This window comes from Gopherus evgoodei, chromosome 12, assembly GCF_007399415.2.
Source record: "Gopherus evgoodei ecotype Sinaloan lineage chromosome 12, rGopEvg1_v1.p, whole genome shotgun sequence".
NCBI classification, from domain to species: domain Eukaryota; kingdom Metazoa; phylum Chordata; order Testudines; family Testudinidae; genus Gopherus; species Gopherus evgoodei.
In genome coordinates, this window is record NC_044333.1 from 14,121,532 (window position 1) to 14,142,537 (window position 21,006).

Consider the following 21,006-nt stretch of genomic DNA (forward strand, 5'->3'; position numbering starts at 1 on the left):
TTATAAATATTTTTGGATGTTTTTCTACAATTTCAAATATATCGATTTCAATTACAACACAGAATACAAAGTGTACAGTGGTCACTTTATATTACTTTTATTACAAATATTTGTACTGTAAAAAAGATAAAAGAAATAATATTTTTCAGTTCACTTCATACGAGTGCAATCTCTTTATTGTGAAAGTGCAACTTACAAATGTAGAATTATTTTTTTTTACGTAATTGCACTGAAAAACAAAACAATGTAAAACTTAAGAGCCTACTAGTCCAATGAGTCCTACTTCTGTTCAGCCAATCGCTAAGAGAAACATGTTTGTTTACGTTTACGGGTGCCTGCTTCTGATTTACAATGTCACCTGAAAGTGAGAACAGGTCTTTGCTTGACACTAGTGTTGCCAGTGTTGCAAGGTATTTACATGCCAGATACGCTAAACATTAGTGTGCCCCTTCATGCTTCAACTTGTAGATTGTTTATCTTTTTTGCAGTGCAAATATTTGTAATAAAAAAAAAGAAGTAAACACTTTACATTTTGTATTCTGCATTGTAATTAAAATCAATATATTTTGAAAATGTTGAAAAACATCCAAAAGTATTTATAATAAATGTAAATTGGTATTCTGTTATTGTTTAAGTGTGCAATTAAAACTGTGATTAATTTTTTTTAAAAATTGACAGCCCTAATTCCTATATTAAACTAATCTTTGTTTACACTGTTGTTTACCACAGGAGGTTTGATATGATTGTATCTCTGTTTCCACCATCATAGCCATTAGTGTTTTTAGCAGATCAGAAGAAAAACAATATGACTTTCTAGACCATTTAATAGTCATTGATTTGCCTGTGTCATGGTCTGCAAATGATAAATGATTTGCATGACTCTCTCAAACTATATTTATTAGAAAAACTAATATTATGCTCCTAGGTTTCTCAACAAATCTCAAATGGACTACAAATACAGAATTTAACTGTTTTCTCCTCCCCCCCCCCCCCAAACAGATCAAGATAATAGACTGGCAACTGATGCCATGGAATCAATAATAACTGACAGTGATGACTGTATTGTTCCTAGCCCAGTGTCCAAGAATATTAAACAGGTCAGTCAGTATATTTATGGCAATTAAATGCTTCTGTTTGGGAAATTATGTAAATCTAAGAAAAACATACTTTAAATGCGTCGTCTTCTAATATCAGCAGTGAGATATCAAGGGCTAGATTTTCAAAGAGCCTTCAGTTTGTATGTGTACCTGTTTTCAAGCTGTAATAGGGCACTTATGCACACACATCAGATAACTTAACCTAATGACCTGATTATGCATGCAAATAGAGGTTTTCTATATACATAAATTAAGCTGTAAATTTTCAGTAATCTTCAAAACTTGGGCCTCAGGTCAGACAGTTACAGATCTGACTATGTAATACATGTGCAGGTACCGTTTGTAAGCTAAACAAATAATAGGCAACTTATATGCCAATATCCTTTGTGTCCAGTACAACTTGTCTTGCTTGGGAAGCAGTGTCCCTGCACTGCTTCCCCGCAGCTCCATTGGCCGGGAACAGCGAACCCATGTAACAAACTGTCTTGTGGCCCGCCAGCAGAATACCCTGACGGGCTGCGGGCCACAGGTTGCACACCACCGATCTGGAGGAATCCCATTTTCAGTCAAAAGGAGTTCTGCAGGAGTGCTGGAACGGGCTTTGGTAATTTTGGAAGTCGGATTTCAGTTAATCTGATTTTAAGGGACAGCAGTTTTAGAAGTGTAAGTGTTACTAGATTAGACTCTTCTAAAAATTACAGTCTTCTTTTAGTAATTAATAAAGAATGTAATTAATTTTTACGTGTTAATCTAATAACTGAAGATGTTAGGAACTGTATAAATCCTAGAAGTTCTGTTCTTCAACAATCATGCCATTACCGAATACAGAAGGCTTATAGATAACTTGTCAATTAATGTTTCAAGAGGTGGAGAGGCTATTTTCAGTGTAAGTTCCATCTCAAATTATAACCACTTGCTGATTAAAACACTACTACCAAAATCTTAACAATAATATTTAAATGTGTTGTTTGGGTTAAAAATTAATGCATTAATTAATTTTATGGTGCCTGCTCTGTGATACCAGAACCACACACAGTAACTTGTTCTATAGAATAAAAGTTACTTGTAAACAATTTTAGCAGTGGATGCTTGTGTTAAGGTATTTCTGTAATAATAGTATCTGCTTTACAAGAATAGAATATGTTTGTAATTAGAATTTATTAGAACATTAATACTTACAATTCTTGCTACTGAAATATTTGTGCTAGTGCTAGTTTAATCTACTGAGAAGCAGAAATCTTGTTAGAAATTCCACATTTAATCTTATCGATGTGTGACTGCTGTGTTTTGTTAAGCACTTCAATTTTAACTTTTTTCCAATTTTAATACTTACATCTATCTTCTATAGACAAATTATTTTAATAATTAAGGGTCTGATTGATCCTCAACTCTTAAGAGGTTAGGTCAGTAGGAGGTAAGAGGAGTAGTAGATTGGGACAACGACCCTCTGGGGTGGGCACATTGTAACTGGAGGCTGATTTGGGGAGAGGCAAACTGGGACAGTGAGTTTTGATGGGAGGGAAAACAGGTACTGACTGCGCAAGGAGAATTGGACTGAGATCTAGTGGGTCGGAGAAATGAGGGGAGAGGAGACCGATCTGATTAGGAGCTGGAGCAAAATGAGAGAACAGAGATTGACAGGACAAAGAGACTAGGATCTTTGGGGAGGAGGCGGGGAGAAGAGAGCTCTGAGATTGAACATGGGATCCAGGGCAGGAGATTGGGACTTGAAAGTAAGTGGGATGGGGAGTGTGAACAGTGGGATGTAACTGGAGGCCATGGGGATGAGACACAGACAGAGTGGGGAACTTGGAACTGGGACTTGCTGGGCATAGAGCTGGGGACAAGAAGCTGAGAGATGGGCAGAGGAGTGGAACCTGGGAATGGCCCTATGAAAGAGATTGGGACTAGCATGAGAAGCCTGAGGAGTGGAGACTGGGACTGGGATGAGGAGCCAGGGTGGGAGAAAAATAAGACTGGGACAAGCACAGGTTGGAGGAGACCAGGCAGAAGGGGTCACATTTCGGGGAAATGGGCAGAAGAGTTTGTGCCCACTAGAGAACTCTCCCGCATCTGGAATGGAATCCAAGATTCCTGAGTCTCACCATTCCTCTGTTGTCAAGAAATATCTGTAAAAGCAACTGGTAAAGTGTTCCATCTTGTCTCGTGCTGGCCCACATGCAGGATTACAGCCTACTGCAGCTATTATTTATGCCATTGATTGAAGTGGCAGAGGTCCGTGTGGTGGATGTACCATGCTGATGACCCGTGAGGGTGTCAGTGTGATGCCACATGATGGAATTTTTCAGTTTGCTTTTTTTAAAAACCTGGGAAATTACACACACACACACACTGTGTTGGGAGGACATTGTTAATGTTGCAAAGTCAAGCACTCAGAAGCTAGAAAATACCAGAATTAAAGTTGCATTAATTCAGGCCTCTTCTGTATGCATTATGTTGTGATCTTTAATTACATGATGACATACAAAGACCCCTGCCTCCTTCAGTGAACAGGATGGACCTGCTCTGGGGATGAATTAGGGTGGTGTGTGGTAGTGGCAAGAGGCTGTTTTCTGTAAGAACCTTGCTTCATTCGTTGCAGAAGCTGGAAAGTATGGAGTGAGAGGTTGGTCTCATGGTTATTGAATGCTGCCTCTGGACAATTGGAGTGTATCCCTGCCTCTGCCACAGAATTCTGTGTGGTGTGATGCCAGTCAAGTCACACCAAAATTTTCATAGTTGATTACTAATTTTGTTCCTCTTTTTCTGAGTGCCTGACTTGATGTCCTGCAGTCTGATTTGCAGAAGTAGTGAGCACATACAGCAGCACCTACAGGCAATGAGAGCTGTTTTTGACATGTATTGTAAAATGGTACATAATGCTAAGTACTCTGAAAAATCACGTCCTAAGTGTCTCAAATTGGACACCCAAAATTAGTGGATACTTTGGAACTTTATATCTCTGTACTTCCATTCCCCATCTATAAAATTGGAATAATACACCCACATATAACAGAGATGTAAAAATAATCATTTTGGAGCATTAAGATTCTGTAGTGATGAGCACCACAGAAAAGCCCATCAGGAAATTAATAGTTCTGGCTTCAGAGCAGAGTTTAACTAGTGTGAAATAAAATAAGGCCTTGGGTCAGACATTGAATAATGAGGAAGAAACAAAATATTGAATAGCTGTCTATTAAATGAGCACCATCCATTCTGTGCAATGAATGAGGCAGGGGTCTTTGGAGGGGGGAAATGATGTGTGATCATATAATAAGACTGTATCACAATGTATATGTAAAGTAACTCCTCACTTAACGCTGTAGTTATGTTCCTGAAAAATGCGACATTAAGTGAAACGATGTTAAGCGAATCCAATTTCCCTGCATGTATTAATGCAAATGGGAGGCTTAAGTTCAAGAGCAGCTTCCCCTACTCTGCAAGCACCAGGGGCGGCTCCTCCCCCCTCCCTCTCCCTCTTCTAAACACTGCAAGCCAGCTGATTGCTTCATTCAGGAGGCAGGGGAGGGAGTGGGGAGGCATGCCGAGTCCTTGCTCGTCCCCCCTCCCTCCTGCTTGAGGCAATCAGCTGGCTTGCTGCATTTGGGAGGGAGGGGGAACCTGTGCACTGAGTCCTTGCTCCTGCCTCCAAAACGCCGCAAGCCAGATGATTGCTGCTGGCAGGAGGCAGGGGAGGGAGGGAGGGAGGAGGGGTGAGGACTTGGCACAGGCTCCCTCTTCCTCCCCCTCACCTCCTGCGCAGGGCAATCAGCTGGCTTGCAGCGTTCGGGAGAGGGGAAGCCTGCTCGCCGAGTCCTCACTCCTCCCCCTCTTCCCTCCTGCCTCCAAAACGCCACAAGCCAGCTGATTGCCGCGGGCAGGCGGCATGGGAGAAGGGAGGAAGGTGCTGATCCACGGGGTCTGCCAGTGGGCAGGAGATGCTTGGGGGAGGGGGCGTAGGGTGGTTGCCAGCTGTAGAAAAAGCAGGCAGCCAAACAACATAAGAGTGGAGTATTGCACAACTTTAAATGAGTATGTTCCCTAATTGATCAGCAGTGTAACACCAAAACAACGTTATGCAGGACGACTTTAAGTGAGAAGTTACTGTATAAGGGAGCTGAATTCTGGTTGCACAGGCACCTCTGACATTTCCTAACTTTTGAGGGCTTGATTTTGCTACCTTAATAATAATCTTTTCACATAACTTTTTTGTGTTTTGATATATGTATATGACAGTATACACACGTCTTGGTACCCCTATTGGGGACACAGAAGACCTGCCACACTGGTGGTGTCCCTAAAAGGAGGCTCCACTGATTCAGAATAATTCCTATGATTTCAGGGATTAATTTCGATCCAGAGTTCAGAGGCAGTTTATGGAGGCACTACCATCTGTAAGCTAATTAAATACCGCTCGGGCTATTTAGACTCAACACTTTGAAAGAATACTGTGTTGGGCTGACCTGAAACCATGAAAGGGATCTCTGTGAAAACAGAGGAGCTACCATTTATGATTTATATTATTGTGGCTTGGGGTTCATTTATTGTTTGTTAAACTGTGCAAAAGGAAAATGCAGGTAGAGGCTTTCATCAGCCTGGTGCCACTTTGAGTTAAAACAGAACTCACGCATTAATTGCTTGCCCATAGAGAGTAATTGTGTATGAAACCTGAATCTCCAAGAAACTTTCTCTCTTGTTATTCTCTTCCTTATCCTGTACTTCATGCAGAAAACCTGCCAGTGATTGTCTTATTTACACAGAAAGCACCAGTTCTCTCTCTCTGGCAGACACCATGCTCACTGTTCAAGAGGAGTAATTTCCATTGTCATGACCTCCACAGTACCCACCCTGTCCTTACCAACCCCTTGCCTCACTTCCATTGACTTTAAGATGTTGACAGCACATTAAATTGATATTTAGTTTTTAATCAGCTGAAATGCTCACAGATCATTTTTCTTATCCTTCCCCATCTTTCTTCTAACTGCAGCACTAACAGCCATTTTTCCAAAGAAGCTTTTTCACAATCTCTGTTTTCATGGTGCAACTTTGTTCATGTACCGTTTTGTGCATTTGTATAAATGATAGAATAGGCACATGTGAAAAGAGCATTCCCTTGACTTTAGCATGCAAAGGAGAGTTTCATAAGTAGTTTCTACTGTTGTTTGTATGCACAAGAGATAATAAAAATGGCTTGCATATAATTACACACATACAGCATAGAACAAGTTTGGAAAACTTGATTCTGTACATTTTCTTTACTAAAAAGTGGTAAGTGTCTCCTAAAGACATGGAGAATAAAGACTTTAATTTAGCTGAATAGACCTGAAGTTGAGTCTTTATAAAGTAAAGAAGTTAGTTCCTCGAAAAAACATTGACTGTAAGATTTCTGTCTGTATAATAACTACCTGAGTGATTTTTTTCCTGTTGTGTCTGAGAGGGTTATTTGCGTGATATCACACTCTTATAACCTACTTGGGCTGAGTGACCTTGGCTTTTTAACATTCCAAAATGTGATTATCTGCAATGGTCAATAATAGTCTGATCTGTGGTCAGACTATCTCAGTAAAGCATGAGCAACATCCTATAATGTAACCAGCTACATTAAGCAATGTTTCATGCATGATTGGCTGCATATATATTCATCACTTTTCACAGAGGTTCAGAAGTGCTACCACATATCTGAATTAGAGAGAGATACCTAAGTAATTTTAATAGGTGGAACTGCATTATATTTAATTACATAGTGAATGCCATAACATTCTTTAATCTATAACAGTATGAACTAAACAGGAAATTACTCATCACCATTAAGCCAAACAATGATGTAGTTGATGTTCAAATTTAGAGTTGTACTGCAGTTTATTTTATCAAAATGATTTAAGCACAATCATAAATGATTTTCTGTTTTAGCAAGATTAGCTTATAGATCATTAGCATCTTCCTTTCCCTGTTGATCTGTTCATCCGGAAACAATGCAAATGGGCAAGAAGGTAGATAAGATTACTGAAGAACCTAGAAGTTTCTAAGTATTACATCAATAGATTTGAAATAAGGTTGGTGTTGGTGGGCCTCGAGCATAGAATTCAAAATTAGGAGAAAAATGGGTTCCTGTATCTGAAAGCTTAGTTAATTCAAAGAATACAATTTATAAAACTTAGGTTGAACTGATTTTTTAAAATCAGTACCTTACTTTTATGTCTGAGATAAATATCCTGCAATCATTAAAACACTGTAAATAAAACTTCTGATTTTTACAGATCATGCTAATTATACTGTGAATCTGAACTGCATGCCACACTGTTTAAGCCATTTAAGATCATACTATTTCTTTTTTGCATGTTGCAAATCAGACAGTTCATGTTTTTTTCTTAGATATGTTGATCATAAAAGGAATCTAACAGATTTTCCAGTACTTAGCTGTACTACTTGCTTCTTTCTCTTTTCTTCATGTCTGTGATGTATAATTAATCATAGATTACTTCATTTTGTTTCATTTCATTTACAACATTTATGAGCTTCACTTTGTCTGTATGAAATGCTTGTCCCCTTCTTTCCTTTCCAAAGTGGCGTAATTAGTGTTAGCATCTTTTTTAACAGGCTACATAAAGTTTAGTGGCTGGATTAAATCAAGTCATTAACATAATGTGCTATACAATTTGCCCCATCTCTTTTCGTTTCCAGTACATCAAAGTGCCAGAGAGTGCCAGTATAATTGGGCCTTGCTAGCTTGTCAGGTTCAGTCAGGCTGATGGCTGCTGCTTTTACTAAAAAGCTTCCAGGCATGATAATTAATAGAGAAAAAAGTCAAGGAAATGTAAAACTTTGGACCGTTCTCTATGAATATTTCATACATTTGAATAATCCGAAGTTAACATTATCAATTTGATGTATAATACATTGATTAAAAGCCTTGTTTTGGGTCTTCAAAATATACGTCAAAACTAGGAATTTGCATTTGCTTTGGCATAGTTTAAAAAAATTAACAATTGCCTTTTCTCTTCCATCTCTCCTCCCTTCACCCCCACCTCTGCACTTTATCATCTTGAGTAATAATATAGTTTTCAATTATCACAATAAAATTTACTGCTGTCAGCTTCCAAGTTATTTTAAAATGTGCCTGCAAGGCAATTACTGGCAAAAGCAATTTATACAATGGTGGTCCCATTTTCCTTTAGGTATGTTTACATCTTTTTCCTTCATGGCAGATATGGTAAGGGCTTTTTGCGTGCACTAATAGTAGTTTAGTGAAAACTGTCATAATCGGTTTCTTCAAATGAAGATCTCATGATGTAATTAATTTGGAAGTTACTGTTAAATAACAAGAACCAGCAGTGCCAGGTGGTTGTGGTTCTGGTGTTCAGTAAAATGTGTTGTAAAAGGTTGAACATCCATAATGCACACAGTGAAATGTACATAGTAAGAAGCAATAAACACATTTCAATATTAATATGCTCATTTTGCACTGGCATTGAATATCATTTATGAATTACATGCATACATCAAAGGGGAGAATATATTTTTATCATTACAGTAGATGTAATGGGCCTGATTTTCATTGGGGCCTTAACATGGCTTCCATTTGTGCATACAGGTCCTTTTACATGTGCATATACTATACAGTATCACCCACATGTAAGTTTGAAATAGCTTATGTGATTGAATAGAACTTACCCGTGTAAAACCTGGCACCTGCACACACAAATCTGAGACTCTATGACTTGCAAAAACAGGTGTTACAGCCCAAATGGATACATAGGTGTGCATATGCAGAGCTATTCATGCATAAGTGGAGGCTGGGGCCTGAAAATCCAGTACACTGGTCCAAACCCTGAGTCAATGGAGCTGTGCTAAATTACATCAGCTGATGATCTGGATCATTACATTCAATGTTAAAATCCTGGCCGCCTTCTTATGCTCCCCTCATCCTTCCCTCCTGCAAGACTATAACACATTCAGGTAACTCTGGCTGTATTTGCTTGAGCTCAAACTTCACTGAGGGTTGATGGGTATTCAGCACTTTTGAAAATCTGACTACTTATTTAGGTGCCGAAATATAGATTTAGGAGTTTCTGATAACCAATTTTTAAAATCTCTGCCTGACTCTGTCATGAAAGGCTGGTGCTTGTACTTTGTCCAAATTTCATAAGCCTTAGTCATCTTTCTTTTCCACTTGTATTTCATTCATGATTTTTATCCTCTAGTAAACCCTCTGTCTTGCCAGGATTTGACTTCAACCAGCATTCTGTCATCCAAATCCAGCCTCAGTCAGACATTGGGAAAATATGAATACCGTACTGGCATGTATGGTGAAGGAAGAAATTGAATCCTTCAACCAGTACCATCTACCCCACTGAGGTTCTGAAAGCAAGCTATTAAAACTTCATGGTCAGTGTTTTCAAAGGCTGCTGACACATTTAAGAGATAAGCATTACTTTATGACTATACTCCATCATTAAGAGGTCATGATTAGTCAATAAGATCAAAAAAGGACTAAAGCCAAAGTGAAAGGGTGAAAAAAGTGTGAAGAGTCCAGGTAATATCAAAATTATCTTTCAACAACCTTCTCAACAATCCACTCTGATAAAGGATTTGATGGACCCCACATAAACAGATAAGGTACCAGTGTCCACAAATTTCTTGAATGCACCATAGCAAGGAACGGGAATGAAGTGCATAGCAGTAAAAGGGTATTAGATTTCTAGAAGGCAAATGTCAGGAAATTGAAGTGTAATGCATACAGAATTTAAAAGAATTAGCCAGTGAACTTACTGATCCACTGACAGCTATTTTTGAAAAATTATGGAGAACTGATCAACTGCCAGAAGACTGAAAAATAATTAAATATGGAATCAACCTTCTGAAAACAAATCAAATTGTAGGAGTTACCAGATGGTATATGTTACTTCTGAATCTAGTGCAATAATGGAACAAATATTAAGAGGGAAGTGGCTGGGATAAAAAAACACCACCATTAAACATCTAAAAACTAATGGACTGTATGAATTTATGAAGAAATAATCTTGCCAGATGAGCTTAATTCAACTAAATAAATCAATTAGAAAATATTAGTAAAGCATCTGATACTACAGTACATCATGAAATCTTCCCCTCACAACTAATTCAAATGGCTTGGATAGGAAAACAGGCTAAAGACAACAACAAACGTGATATAAGGAGAAGTTTTGAATAGCATTAGAAAATTTATTTAATAGCTTAATTGATTAATTAGAAGATGGTGCAAAGAGCTTAAGAAAATTTACTAGTGATATTGGTCAGAAATATTATAATACAAATGTGCCAAGTGAGTTTAGAAATATGGGTAGAAAATACCACATGATTTTCAACATGAAAAAACATGAGCTAGTACCTTCTGAGGAAAAATAAAACCGAAAACACAGATATTCACATGGAAGAAAAAAACCTGGAGAGCAATAATTTTGGAAAAAATCTCTAGATAATAGTGAACAGTAATCTAGATGTGAATGCGCAATGCAATATAATCACAAAAAAAAAAATCTTGATTTTTGTTCTGGATGTTCAGAACAGACATTTAGTGCTTCTGTATACATCTCAGGTTCAGCCACACCTGGGATACTGTAGCCACTTCTGGGAATCTTTGTGAGAGTTTCTGTTTTCCTATAGGCTAAAAAAAGATTGGGAAACCGTTGTGTTTTTTTGTTTTTAAATGACATGTTACAGTCACTGTTCTGATCAGTAGTATTTAATTAGTCTGTTCATTGCCACAACTGTCTCCACGTTCTGATATAATACAGAGCTATCAAAAAGCTGGTTTGACTGCTATTTTGATCTGTACCTCTCCTTGAAAGTCTACATTTAAAAGTTAGGAAAAGAGAAAAGTGCAAGATGCTACTCTGTCAGACTGTAATATACAACACAGAATTCTTGATAATGACTGACATTATTAGGACTGGTTAATTTATTTACCGTTTGTTCCTAGACAAAGAGCAAAAGAAAAGAAAACCCATAGCAGATCTCTTCTCTATGTGAAAAATTGGTTAGAGTGCTGAAGTACTGCTAAAGTATTGGCTAACATGCCTTTGTTTGGTACAGCTGAACACTCTTCATTTTCATGAAAATAAAAAGAACTTTGTTTATGGTTGAACATTAGTTCATAGTTTGAGGGACTGCCACATAAGAAAAATGTAATTATTGTTAACTATAATAAAGAGGGAAAGACTGAGTATTTGACAGACATAACATCACCATAAAAAAACAGCTGAAGAAGAAATTAAGGGAAATGTTAATGTTCCCAGAACAAACTTTATTTTACCACATAAAAACTGCACTGGAAAAATTAACTAAATGATTAAATGCTTGGCAAGTACGTGGTGAATTTAAATAGATTGGCAGGGATATTTTAGTTAAAACAATTCTGAAATGAAACAACTAAATGATAGGTTTCTTTATGGTTCACAAAGCCTGTGCTACGAGTCCACTTGCTTCAAGCTGCACTTACAAAAGACCTAATAATAGTCTTTGGCCATAGAGACACCCAATTTCGGAATAAAAAAACACAAATGGTGCAACATTTTGTTTAAACATTTTGTTGTAAACAAGACACGAGAAGTCATTCTTCCGCTTTACTCTGCGCTGGTTAGGCCTCAACTGGAGTATTGTGTCCAGTTCTGGGCACTGCATTTCAAGAAAGATGTGGAGAAATTGGAGAGGGTCCACAGAAGAGCAACAAGAATGATTAAAGGTCTTGAGAATATGACCTATGAAGGAAGGCTGAAACAATTGGGTTTGTTTAGTTTGGAAAAGAGAAGACTGAGAGGGGACATGATAGCAGTTTTCAGGTATCTAAAAGGGTGTCATCAGGAGGAGGGAGAAAACTTGTTCACCTTAGCCTCCAATGATAGAACAAGAAGCAATGGGCTTAAACTACAGCAAGGGAGATTTAGGTTGGACATTAGGAAAAAGTTCCTAACTGTCAGGGTAGTTAAACACTGGAATAGATTGCCTAGGGAAGTTGTGGAATCTCCATCTCTGGAGATATTTAAGAGTAGGTTAGATAAATGTCTATTAGGGATGGTCTAGACAGTATTTGGTCCTGCCATGAGGGCAGAGGACTGGACTCGATGACCTCTCGAGGTCCCTTCCAGTCCTAGAGTCTATGAGTCTATAACATTTGGAAGTAAGCAATTTTGACTAGATTTTGAAAGAAGAGCATAGTGCCTCGGTAAACCAAACCATGCCCATTATCTTGGTTGCACCACTGTAACTTGTGACTAGACTGCGGAAATCTATGACCAACTAGAAGAACTTGCCCCAGACATAGTACCGGTAAAATGTTTGCACCAAATGCCACTGAGGAAATATCTTAGAACAAAATATGTTGCAGGAGAATTTGAGGATCTCAAAAGGATAGCACCAAAGATAGGTGAGAGTGAAGAAAAAAATTAACTGTTTGAGATGTACGTTTAAGGCCATTTATTTTTTGTTTTTGCTGCTTTTTTTTTTTTCCTGAAAAATTCCTGGCTTTAAAAAAAACATTATTGAGATTTTACCGATTTGTTTCTTAACCCAAATTTTGGAAGTGATGGAACTCCCTAAACCTGGCTCATTGCTGCTACATCATGGTGGCGCAGAGCCACAGTATCGAGACCATCACCATGAGTATAGAGGCCACTGCAACCTGTGAGTTTCAGATATCAAGGGACCTTTGCTTTCAGTTTTTACCGATTTTTAACTTTTTTTTTTTTTTTTGTGATAAACACTGATACATTCCTGGGAAATTTTAAACAAAATAAAAACCAAAACTAAAGGGTACTGATAAATCGTTATATAGTCAAAATGGAAATTAACAAAAAGGCTGCAGTTTCTCTGTTTTCAGACAGGACATATAAAGATTTGGTAAGGTGCCTTTAGATGAAAAACGGTGTATACATAAATGCTATGTCAGAAATTATAGCATATTTTTGGTAAATTCCAGGTAAAAGGAGAATACAATAATAACTGATATAATTTGAATTTAACTTTAACAAGGAAGCCAATAGTTATAAGTAATCTATTGACTAGTTGGATTCTACTAGTTGATTAACCATTTATTGAAAGCATCTATTAATCATTTATTAACCTTTTATAAACATACCCTTAATGAAAAGAGTGACCTAAAACATTAGTATTTTTAATTACCGGTATATTGGATTCCTTCTTAAATTCTTGAACACTTTTTATAAGGGTGAAGAAACAGTAACTGGGCAAAACAGTTATGCCTAAATTGGTACCAAATGAATGTTTTCTGGAAAACTGGAGCCCTTAAGTGACTGACTTATTTTATGTTCTGTGGCATCAAGTTTTACGCACAATAAAAATAGAATGTATGATAATAGGAGCATATCAATACTGCTTAGTCACCCATTCAGAAGGACTAAATTTTTTTTAGGCATCTGCCAAAATCTACGTCTGGAGGGCAAATACATGATCTGTCGGTTCCAACTGCACTGTTACAGTAACAATTATCTTTGCTGCATGCATAGCACTACTTGGAGGGAAGGAGGGAGCATTACAAAGCCATTGGAGCTTGTAAACACTGCAAGTTAATTAATTCCAGATATTTCTTTTTTTTATTTATTCCTCCTTAAAAAGAAAAATTACAAATTTTAAAAGTAAAAACTGTCAGCTAGAGGCAGAGTCAAAGGAGAATGTGTGAAGAAAGCTTAAGGATAGCCAAGCTCAGGAGGAATCCGAAACAGCATTTTATGTTATGTAAAGTTAACAGCAAAAGCAAACCACATAAAGGAAGGAAGTTTGGACAATATCCTCTGTGTGTCTGAGAACAGCATTAAGAGCAAAGCGCAAATGCCCCCTGCTTATACATAGGTTTAAAGCTGCCATTAATGGTCATTTAGTAAGCAGAGTTTCAGATCCCCGCAGTACCTTGTAGAGTATTTTCTAAGGTATTTGGTATATAAGACCAAATGTAGAAGAGTTTTGGTTATGTGTTTGCCGTTGGTGAGTGTGTATTAGAGGTCCCCCTCTATGCAATCCACAGAAAATAGGAGTTGTAAGAGCCCCCTAGCTATAAAGTTTTGACTCTTTAGCTCACTCTATAGCTACTCATGCATTTAGCTCTGGAGGTTCCCAATTCAGTCCCCTGTGCATCAGCAAAAACAGTTTACGCTCTCATGTGTGCTTAAGGAAATACTGTGACTACTGGGGTCTGTTTCTGTGCAGTGTTTTATAAGGAAATAAACTTGACAAAGAATGTTAAATGGTGAGCTAATTCTGGGCTCAATTATGCCTTATAGACACCCCCCACCCCCCTGTGTAGGGAACAGTGCAGAATCTCACTGCCTGTAAAGAGCCCCTCAGTATGCAAGAGAAGTGAGCCCTCTGCATAATTCATTAAATAGGTACAGTGTGTAGTCCCTTCTGCAACAGTCCAGCTCTCCTGGCTAATTTGGATGAGGAGCAGGGATGTGGTCCTGTTTCCTCCTTGCCTTCAGCCTCTCTGTTTTTGGGGAGGGGGGGGAGCAAGAGAGGGCAATTTACAGGTAGCAGTCCCTGCCATGTAAGAGCACTCAGGTACTACAACATAATTAGCCCATTATAGGGGAGGCTCCTTACCACACACATTCAAGGGCCAGGTGCAATTTGATTTTTCTCTTTATAGAATGAAAAACAGTACTCCTGTAATGAAACTCATATGATGAATCATATTTAGAGAAATAATTTCTTAGTCCTAGTCCACTTCTTTGCTCATATGAGAGGTGGATGCTCAAATCTTTCTTTTTCCTTCACTCCAGATTTTATACATTAAGGCTTTGTGTTTAGGGGAAAAAATAAAGTGTCAAATAAGCTAGACACCTAAAAACTGCAGTCAAGGGAATTTCATTCTTTGTTGAGATATTCAGTATAGTCTCATCTAAGTCTTATTTTATATCTAACTTATGTAGTGTCTGACCTCTAGTATTTAAAAAGTCAGAGCTGAGAGATACAATGTAAGATGAAGATAACTACTCTATCATTTTGACAAATAATCTAATACTGGCACTCTGACAGATAAGAGAGCTGCAAACTCTGCATGATTCACTTTTACCTCAGGAGTCTACACAGATTTCATTTTTTGGGTAACTGTCAAATGTAGATGTTTGATACTTTGGTAGAAATTTTAATTTGTACATGAATTGACAGACATGAAATCTTAATTAAATAATTCAGTTGAAGAAAAAAATATGATTCTGACCTGTGCTCCTTTAGGTTTCCTGCCTCCATACTTACAAGCCTACTCTCAAATTCTTTTTGTGAAGAACGTTGCCACCAAGGCACAAGAAGAGTATAGATTTTCCATAGTAATAGTTCAAGTCTCCATCTGGCAGACAGCTAATATAAAGAAAGGGCACATGGATACCACCTTCTCCCACAGGTTACCGTAATTTCCAAATGGCTAGTTAAAGCAGAAGGGGAGAAAGCTAGAGCAATATTTGAAGAAGATTCCTTCTAAGCATAACTTGTATTAATGTGCTATGGCAGTGATTGAAAAAGGATAATTCTCATTTCCATGACCATTGTTTCTGCATTGTTCTCATTTCCATGACCATTGTTTTAAGAAAGATCCCAACCGAGAGATCTTTCTTAAATTAAGGGTCTGACAGATGAGAGTACTATTAAGAAACTGAATTTTTATCTTTTATCTCAATCACATGAGTTGGGTCAGGGTTGTCAAAGGAATTATTGCTGTCATCTGTTGAGTGAGTATCTACTCAATCCAGACTGTTAGTTTGTTAACAGAACCATGGTTCACATTGTCATGCATCTCTAATCAATAAAATCAATCAGATTGGCATTCTTGTGGCAACAGTGTCAGAAGGAGGTGAAAAAAACCCACTGTTTTATTTACTTTTCAATCACTTTTGCTTATTCAGGTGTTAAGCTATATTTTGAGCTGTGAAAAACCCAGGTTTTTAAAGAAAATAATCCAGTTATTTTTTTCAGTGTTAATTGGGTTTTATCATTGTGTTTTTCATGAATTCTTGATCTTGTGTCACTCACATGTACCTGTATGCATATAACCTATTTGAAAGTGTTTTGTTACTAGAAACATTAATCTCTAGTTTATTATTGTAAATATTAATTTCAGCCTGTGTTCTAAAATGTAAAACTAAAAAAGGAGTGATGAGAACATCAAGGTTAGGCCAGTTAGGAAGCCATAAGAAACTTATAGAACATTCTGCCTTTTAACAAGGTAATTGATGAAAGAGGTGTTGCTAACAGGGGGAACGGGCATTGCATATGGAAAAGAGGGTTGTGGATGGAGCTGTGAACTATTGGGAAGCTTGGTTTGCTAGAATCTAAAACTTCAGGAAGGAGGGGAAAGACATCTAATATCATGGTTCAATGTAAAGCTGGCTAGCTTAGCTTGTTTTTCGGGCTTCAGTTTTCGGTATTGAATTTACTAGCTGATGGTTTCTCATTCAGTCATCAGTGAATGTGAACAGTAGTAAATGCATTACTGCATAACAATGCACAAAATGATCGATTTAAAGGAAAGGTTGAATCAATATTGCCTGGATATATACTCCCCAGACATATTTAAATTCACAAGTCTGCTACTAGTTGCTGCAAGTGAAGAAACTGAGAAAAATGAAAGGAAGTTAAAATAACCAGAGTTAATACAAGTTGGTTGGTAAAAAGAAAAAAAGTGCCTACTAGAACATTTATGCGAGTGGGTCTTTGTCCAAAGAAAAGAATGTTGCCCCATAAGGCCTCTCTTAGAGCAAGTGGGACAAAGATGAAAAATGTACTGGGCTGGAAGCAGTTGGGGGTCAGGTTAGGACAAGGTTACTGCATTGCTCTTCCTGTTGACTAGATGTGCTGGGGAAATATTTCTATCCCATGCAGCTTTGTAGAGACATGCCTTTACCAGGATCGGGTTGGCAGCACCCACCCAGACATGATCTTGGCAAAAGGACATGCTGTGGACATGTTGTGCCCTTTCCCTTGAGGGGCTGAGAAGGAATTATTCCCCTCACTCCCATATTGGCTGAGGTGATCAGGTTTTTTGCCTTTGCCATAGCTATTCTGGAGTAGAGTCAGGGGGTTAGGTTATAGTGTTGCAACTTCATACATAAAACTTGTGGAAGATAGGTACTCAGTGTGGAAGGGATATAGTTGTTGAATAAAATGGACTGGAAAATGATTTGAAGGGAAGCATCCTGTAAGAGTGCCAAATAAGTGGAGGTTGGGGCCCCTCTGTTTCCTCATCAGGGAGCCCTCGCCCCTGCTTTTTCTGGCCCCCTTTAAGGGAGTTGAGGAAAGGGGTTTTGAGTTCTCCATCTGTATAGTGGAAAACAAATTCCTCTCCTTCATGCAGTGTACAATTGGTAGATATCATAGAATATCAGGGTTGGAAGGTCATCTAGTCCAACCCCCTGCTCAAAACAGGATCAATCCCCAGACAGATTTTTGCATCAGATTCCTAAATGGCCCCTGCAAGGATTGAACTTGCAAGCCTGGGTTTAGTAGGTTAATGCTCAAACCACTGAGCTATCCCTCCCCCCAGTCACCAGGTTCTTCCAGATATTATAAGTGGATAAAGTTATGTCCATTGGCATGGACAGGCAATGAGAAATGACTCCGTAATGGCCAGAAACATCCAAGCATGTTCCAGCCTACAACTGTTGATTCTGAGGGTGAAATCTTGGCCTTTGGAGTTTTCCCATTGATTTAACTGGGGTCAGGATTTCACCCTGGGTCTTTAAAGAAACTGCAGAATATAGTGTACTAGTTGCTTTAGATGCCATCCAAGAGTGCATAGAAACATATTCCAGGTTTGCCTTTGCTGTTTGCTCAGACAAAAAAAAAGTAAATGAAAAAGCCAAGAAATAAATGCAACTACTCTAAACTTCTGATATCTAAGTATTCAGCACATTACTTAAACCTTCTTGAAAAAGAAGTAGCATCTAACACAGTCCTAAAGCACACTGTGGGAATTCAAAGATTCTTGTAAGTTCATCAGCCTCATAAGGCCAGATCTTCAGCTGGTATCAATTGGTGTATTTCTGTCTGAAGTCAGTGAAGCTATGCTTATTTACAAAGGCTGAGGATCTGGCCTGTCTTTTGGTTTGTTTGTTTTTTTCCCTTGAAGTATAAGAGAAATGAAGCCCCAGTCTCCCAATAATATTCAATGGAACTATAATATAAATTTCTATAATAGTATCCAAACACCATATGTATGTTGAAATGAAGTCTGAGGAGGATTTTCAGGATTTAAGCACACAGCTTAAATTACAAAGAACTCTCCAGAGAGGCATTAAACTTGACTTGATAGATCACAGACTGATAACAATATTGTTTCATTCTTAGGTATCTAAATATAATAACAATACTCCTATATACAATTAGAAGCAACATGTAACTGAACTATGCTAATACTAATACCATACACTAATGAATGGAAGCCAAATTCCTGAACTATTAAATGATGTTTCAGTGGTTTAATAACAGTCTATCAGTAGCACAAATTGTTCTATCATTACTGCAACAACTCATAATCCATTGAAACATTTCTTAAATTTTGTTTTATTATTACATCAACAACAAAATGTTTAATTTCCATCAAAGCAGAATTATTTGAAGGGAAATAATTGGTTATGGTAAACTAGTTATTTTTCACTGTAATTAAACCTAGTAGGTGGGCTGTGGAGAATAAAGAAAAATCTAACACTTAGTGAAACAGAAAAATATAAATATATAATTTTCTGCAGCCTAGGCCCCAAAACTGTAGTTTAAAACTTCATTCATAGCAGATATTAGTTGTAATATTTATTTTTATTTATAGTAAATGTGTGAGTTTTATACTAGTAGTGAAATATGACTTCAATACTAGCTGTTAGTCTTTAGCAGTTGTATAGTTTGATTTGCAAATGTAAATTATCTTTTAAAAAAAATCAGCTTATGTTCTCTTTATTATACACTATGTTGCAAGCTTCATAATGATAAAACCATGAGTCTAAATATTCTTTTTTAAAATCTAGAGCAATTCATTTATTTTTCTTTTAATTTTGTAACAATGCAACTTACAATTATTTGTCACCTTAAACATTAGAAAGCAGTATTCCATCAATAGGTGGATTTTCCCTTCTCCTCTGTCTGAAAATGGAAAGTAATATAAATGTTTTTTTCCTGTAGCATACTATTACAAATGCTAAGTATGTCAAACAAAATTTTAAGTTATGTGAAAAGACTTGATAATGCAGTATATTTGATTTTCACTTATAAACTATTGTATGTGTACAAACTAGTTTGACATAACTGCTAAATAATTTTTTGGGAGAAGAACCCCTCATAATATTGCTTTAAATGCATCTGCTAATATATCTGTACAATGCAAAAAGAAAAGAGTTGTTTCTGAAGTAAAATTAGACAACAGAGCCAATTTCATTTTTTATGCATGTGAATGTAGAGTGCTTGAGGTTATTAGTTGAAACCGAGTAACCTTTCTTGGCTTTCATCTCTTTCTTTTCAAATTTGAATATGAAAAGCATATTCAAGTCAAAGACCATCACTTTAATGACATTTGGCAGTCATTTGATTTATTAGGTTTTAGAAAAAAAATTCCTTTAAATATTTCATCATACTATGCTAATCCTAGTAATATTGCCAGCTGAAGCCATGTACCTGTATTAGTGGAGACAGAATGGTGTGGAATTTTCTCTGTCATCCTAGTAAAATTTCCATGAATCTACTGAATAATAAAACAACCTTATTGAAATATTCAGATTTAGGTTTTTAGTTAAAGTGTCTTAGGATACATAATAAAAGAAAATGTCTTTTGAAGGAGGGGGTAAAATTACTTCATCAAATATTGAAGGGGCTTGACAGCAATGAAAATTTTTCTTTATGAAGGATATTTTTACAATAGGATACTCGTGCTTTTCAGTGTGATTAATTATATAATATGCTTTGAAATGCATCAGCAACCACCATGATGTGGGTGAATTTGCTGTTCTTACACTGAAGTCTAGAAAACTGATCTTCTAAACATGTCTTTTTGAATTTTATAATTTTTGCTTCAGATAATTTGAATTTAGAACCAGAAGTCTTCAAACACCATACAGTAGAAATAGTCATTAATGCAAATAACTTAAAAAAAAAAGTTAAGATAAACTGGACAGTTGTGAACTGTGAGGAGTTCTATTTGCTCTTTGAACAACAGAATTGCATCCTTTGAATGTTCATCTGTGTAGTCTAATTTTGAAATCACAGTGGTTTTTCTTTCTTTGAAATCACAGAGTTATTCAAGGAAATGTTTGTGACCCCCTCTGTTATGTTTGACACCTAAACTCTCCATAGCAGGGTACAGTACATTAGAAAGTTAACAAACAAAACAGACACAAAAACCTGGCAAGATTACATAAATTGCAAAGGGGTACAAAGCAACAATTTCAAATATAAAATATAAAAATGTCAAAATTAAGACAAAAATATAAGGAAGAAGAAATTATGTTGAAGGCCAATTTAGGGTTCTTAAATGTACTGTCAAAATATCAATTTAAACATTTAATTTAACTAGACTAGGTTAGTTTAATATGTGACATTTCCATAACCTGTAAGTACTATATTACTTCATGTGACATCATATGTTTTATATCAGATCTAGTTTAATAGCAATGCAATCTTCAGTAGGCATATAGTGATAGTCATCCAGCTGGAAAAGTTTGATCCATAATATTGTTGAGACTCTTTCGAGTAGGTTACTAAATGATGATAAATGTATATACAAGAGCTTTGCTACTGTGTTGAAAGTATTTTCAACCTCAAATACAAATGAGGAGTCTGTTGCAAAAACAGTTAACTGCAAACACAGGGGCATTAGAACCTCAGTATATCTCAGTCATAATAAATCATGTTCCACTGTACAAAACATCCCAGTGACTTACATGTT

The 21,006-nt window shown here is 36.9% G+C and overlaps 1 protein-coding gene across 1 annotated transcript in view; it reads left to right on the forward strand.

Annotated features, from left to right (window-relative positions):
• Nucleotides 1–21,006, forward strand: part of RPGRIP1L (RPGRIP1 like) — a 121,320-nt gene that overhangs the window by 72,982 nt on the left and 27,332 nt on the right. Inside the window, 1 exon segment of the mRNA XM_030582218.1 lies at nt 1,000–1,097. Within this exon segment, the coding sequence (XP_030438078.1) occupies nt 1,000–1,097 (98 nt within the window).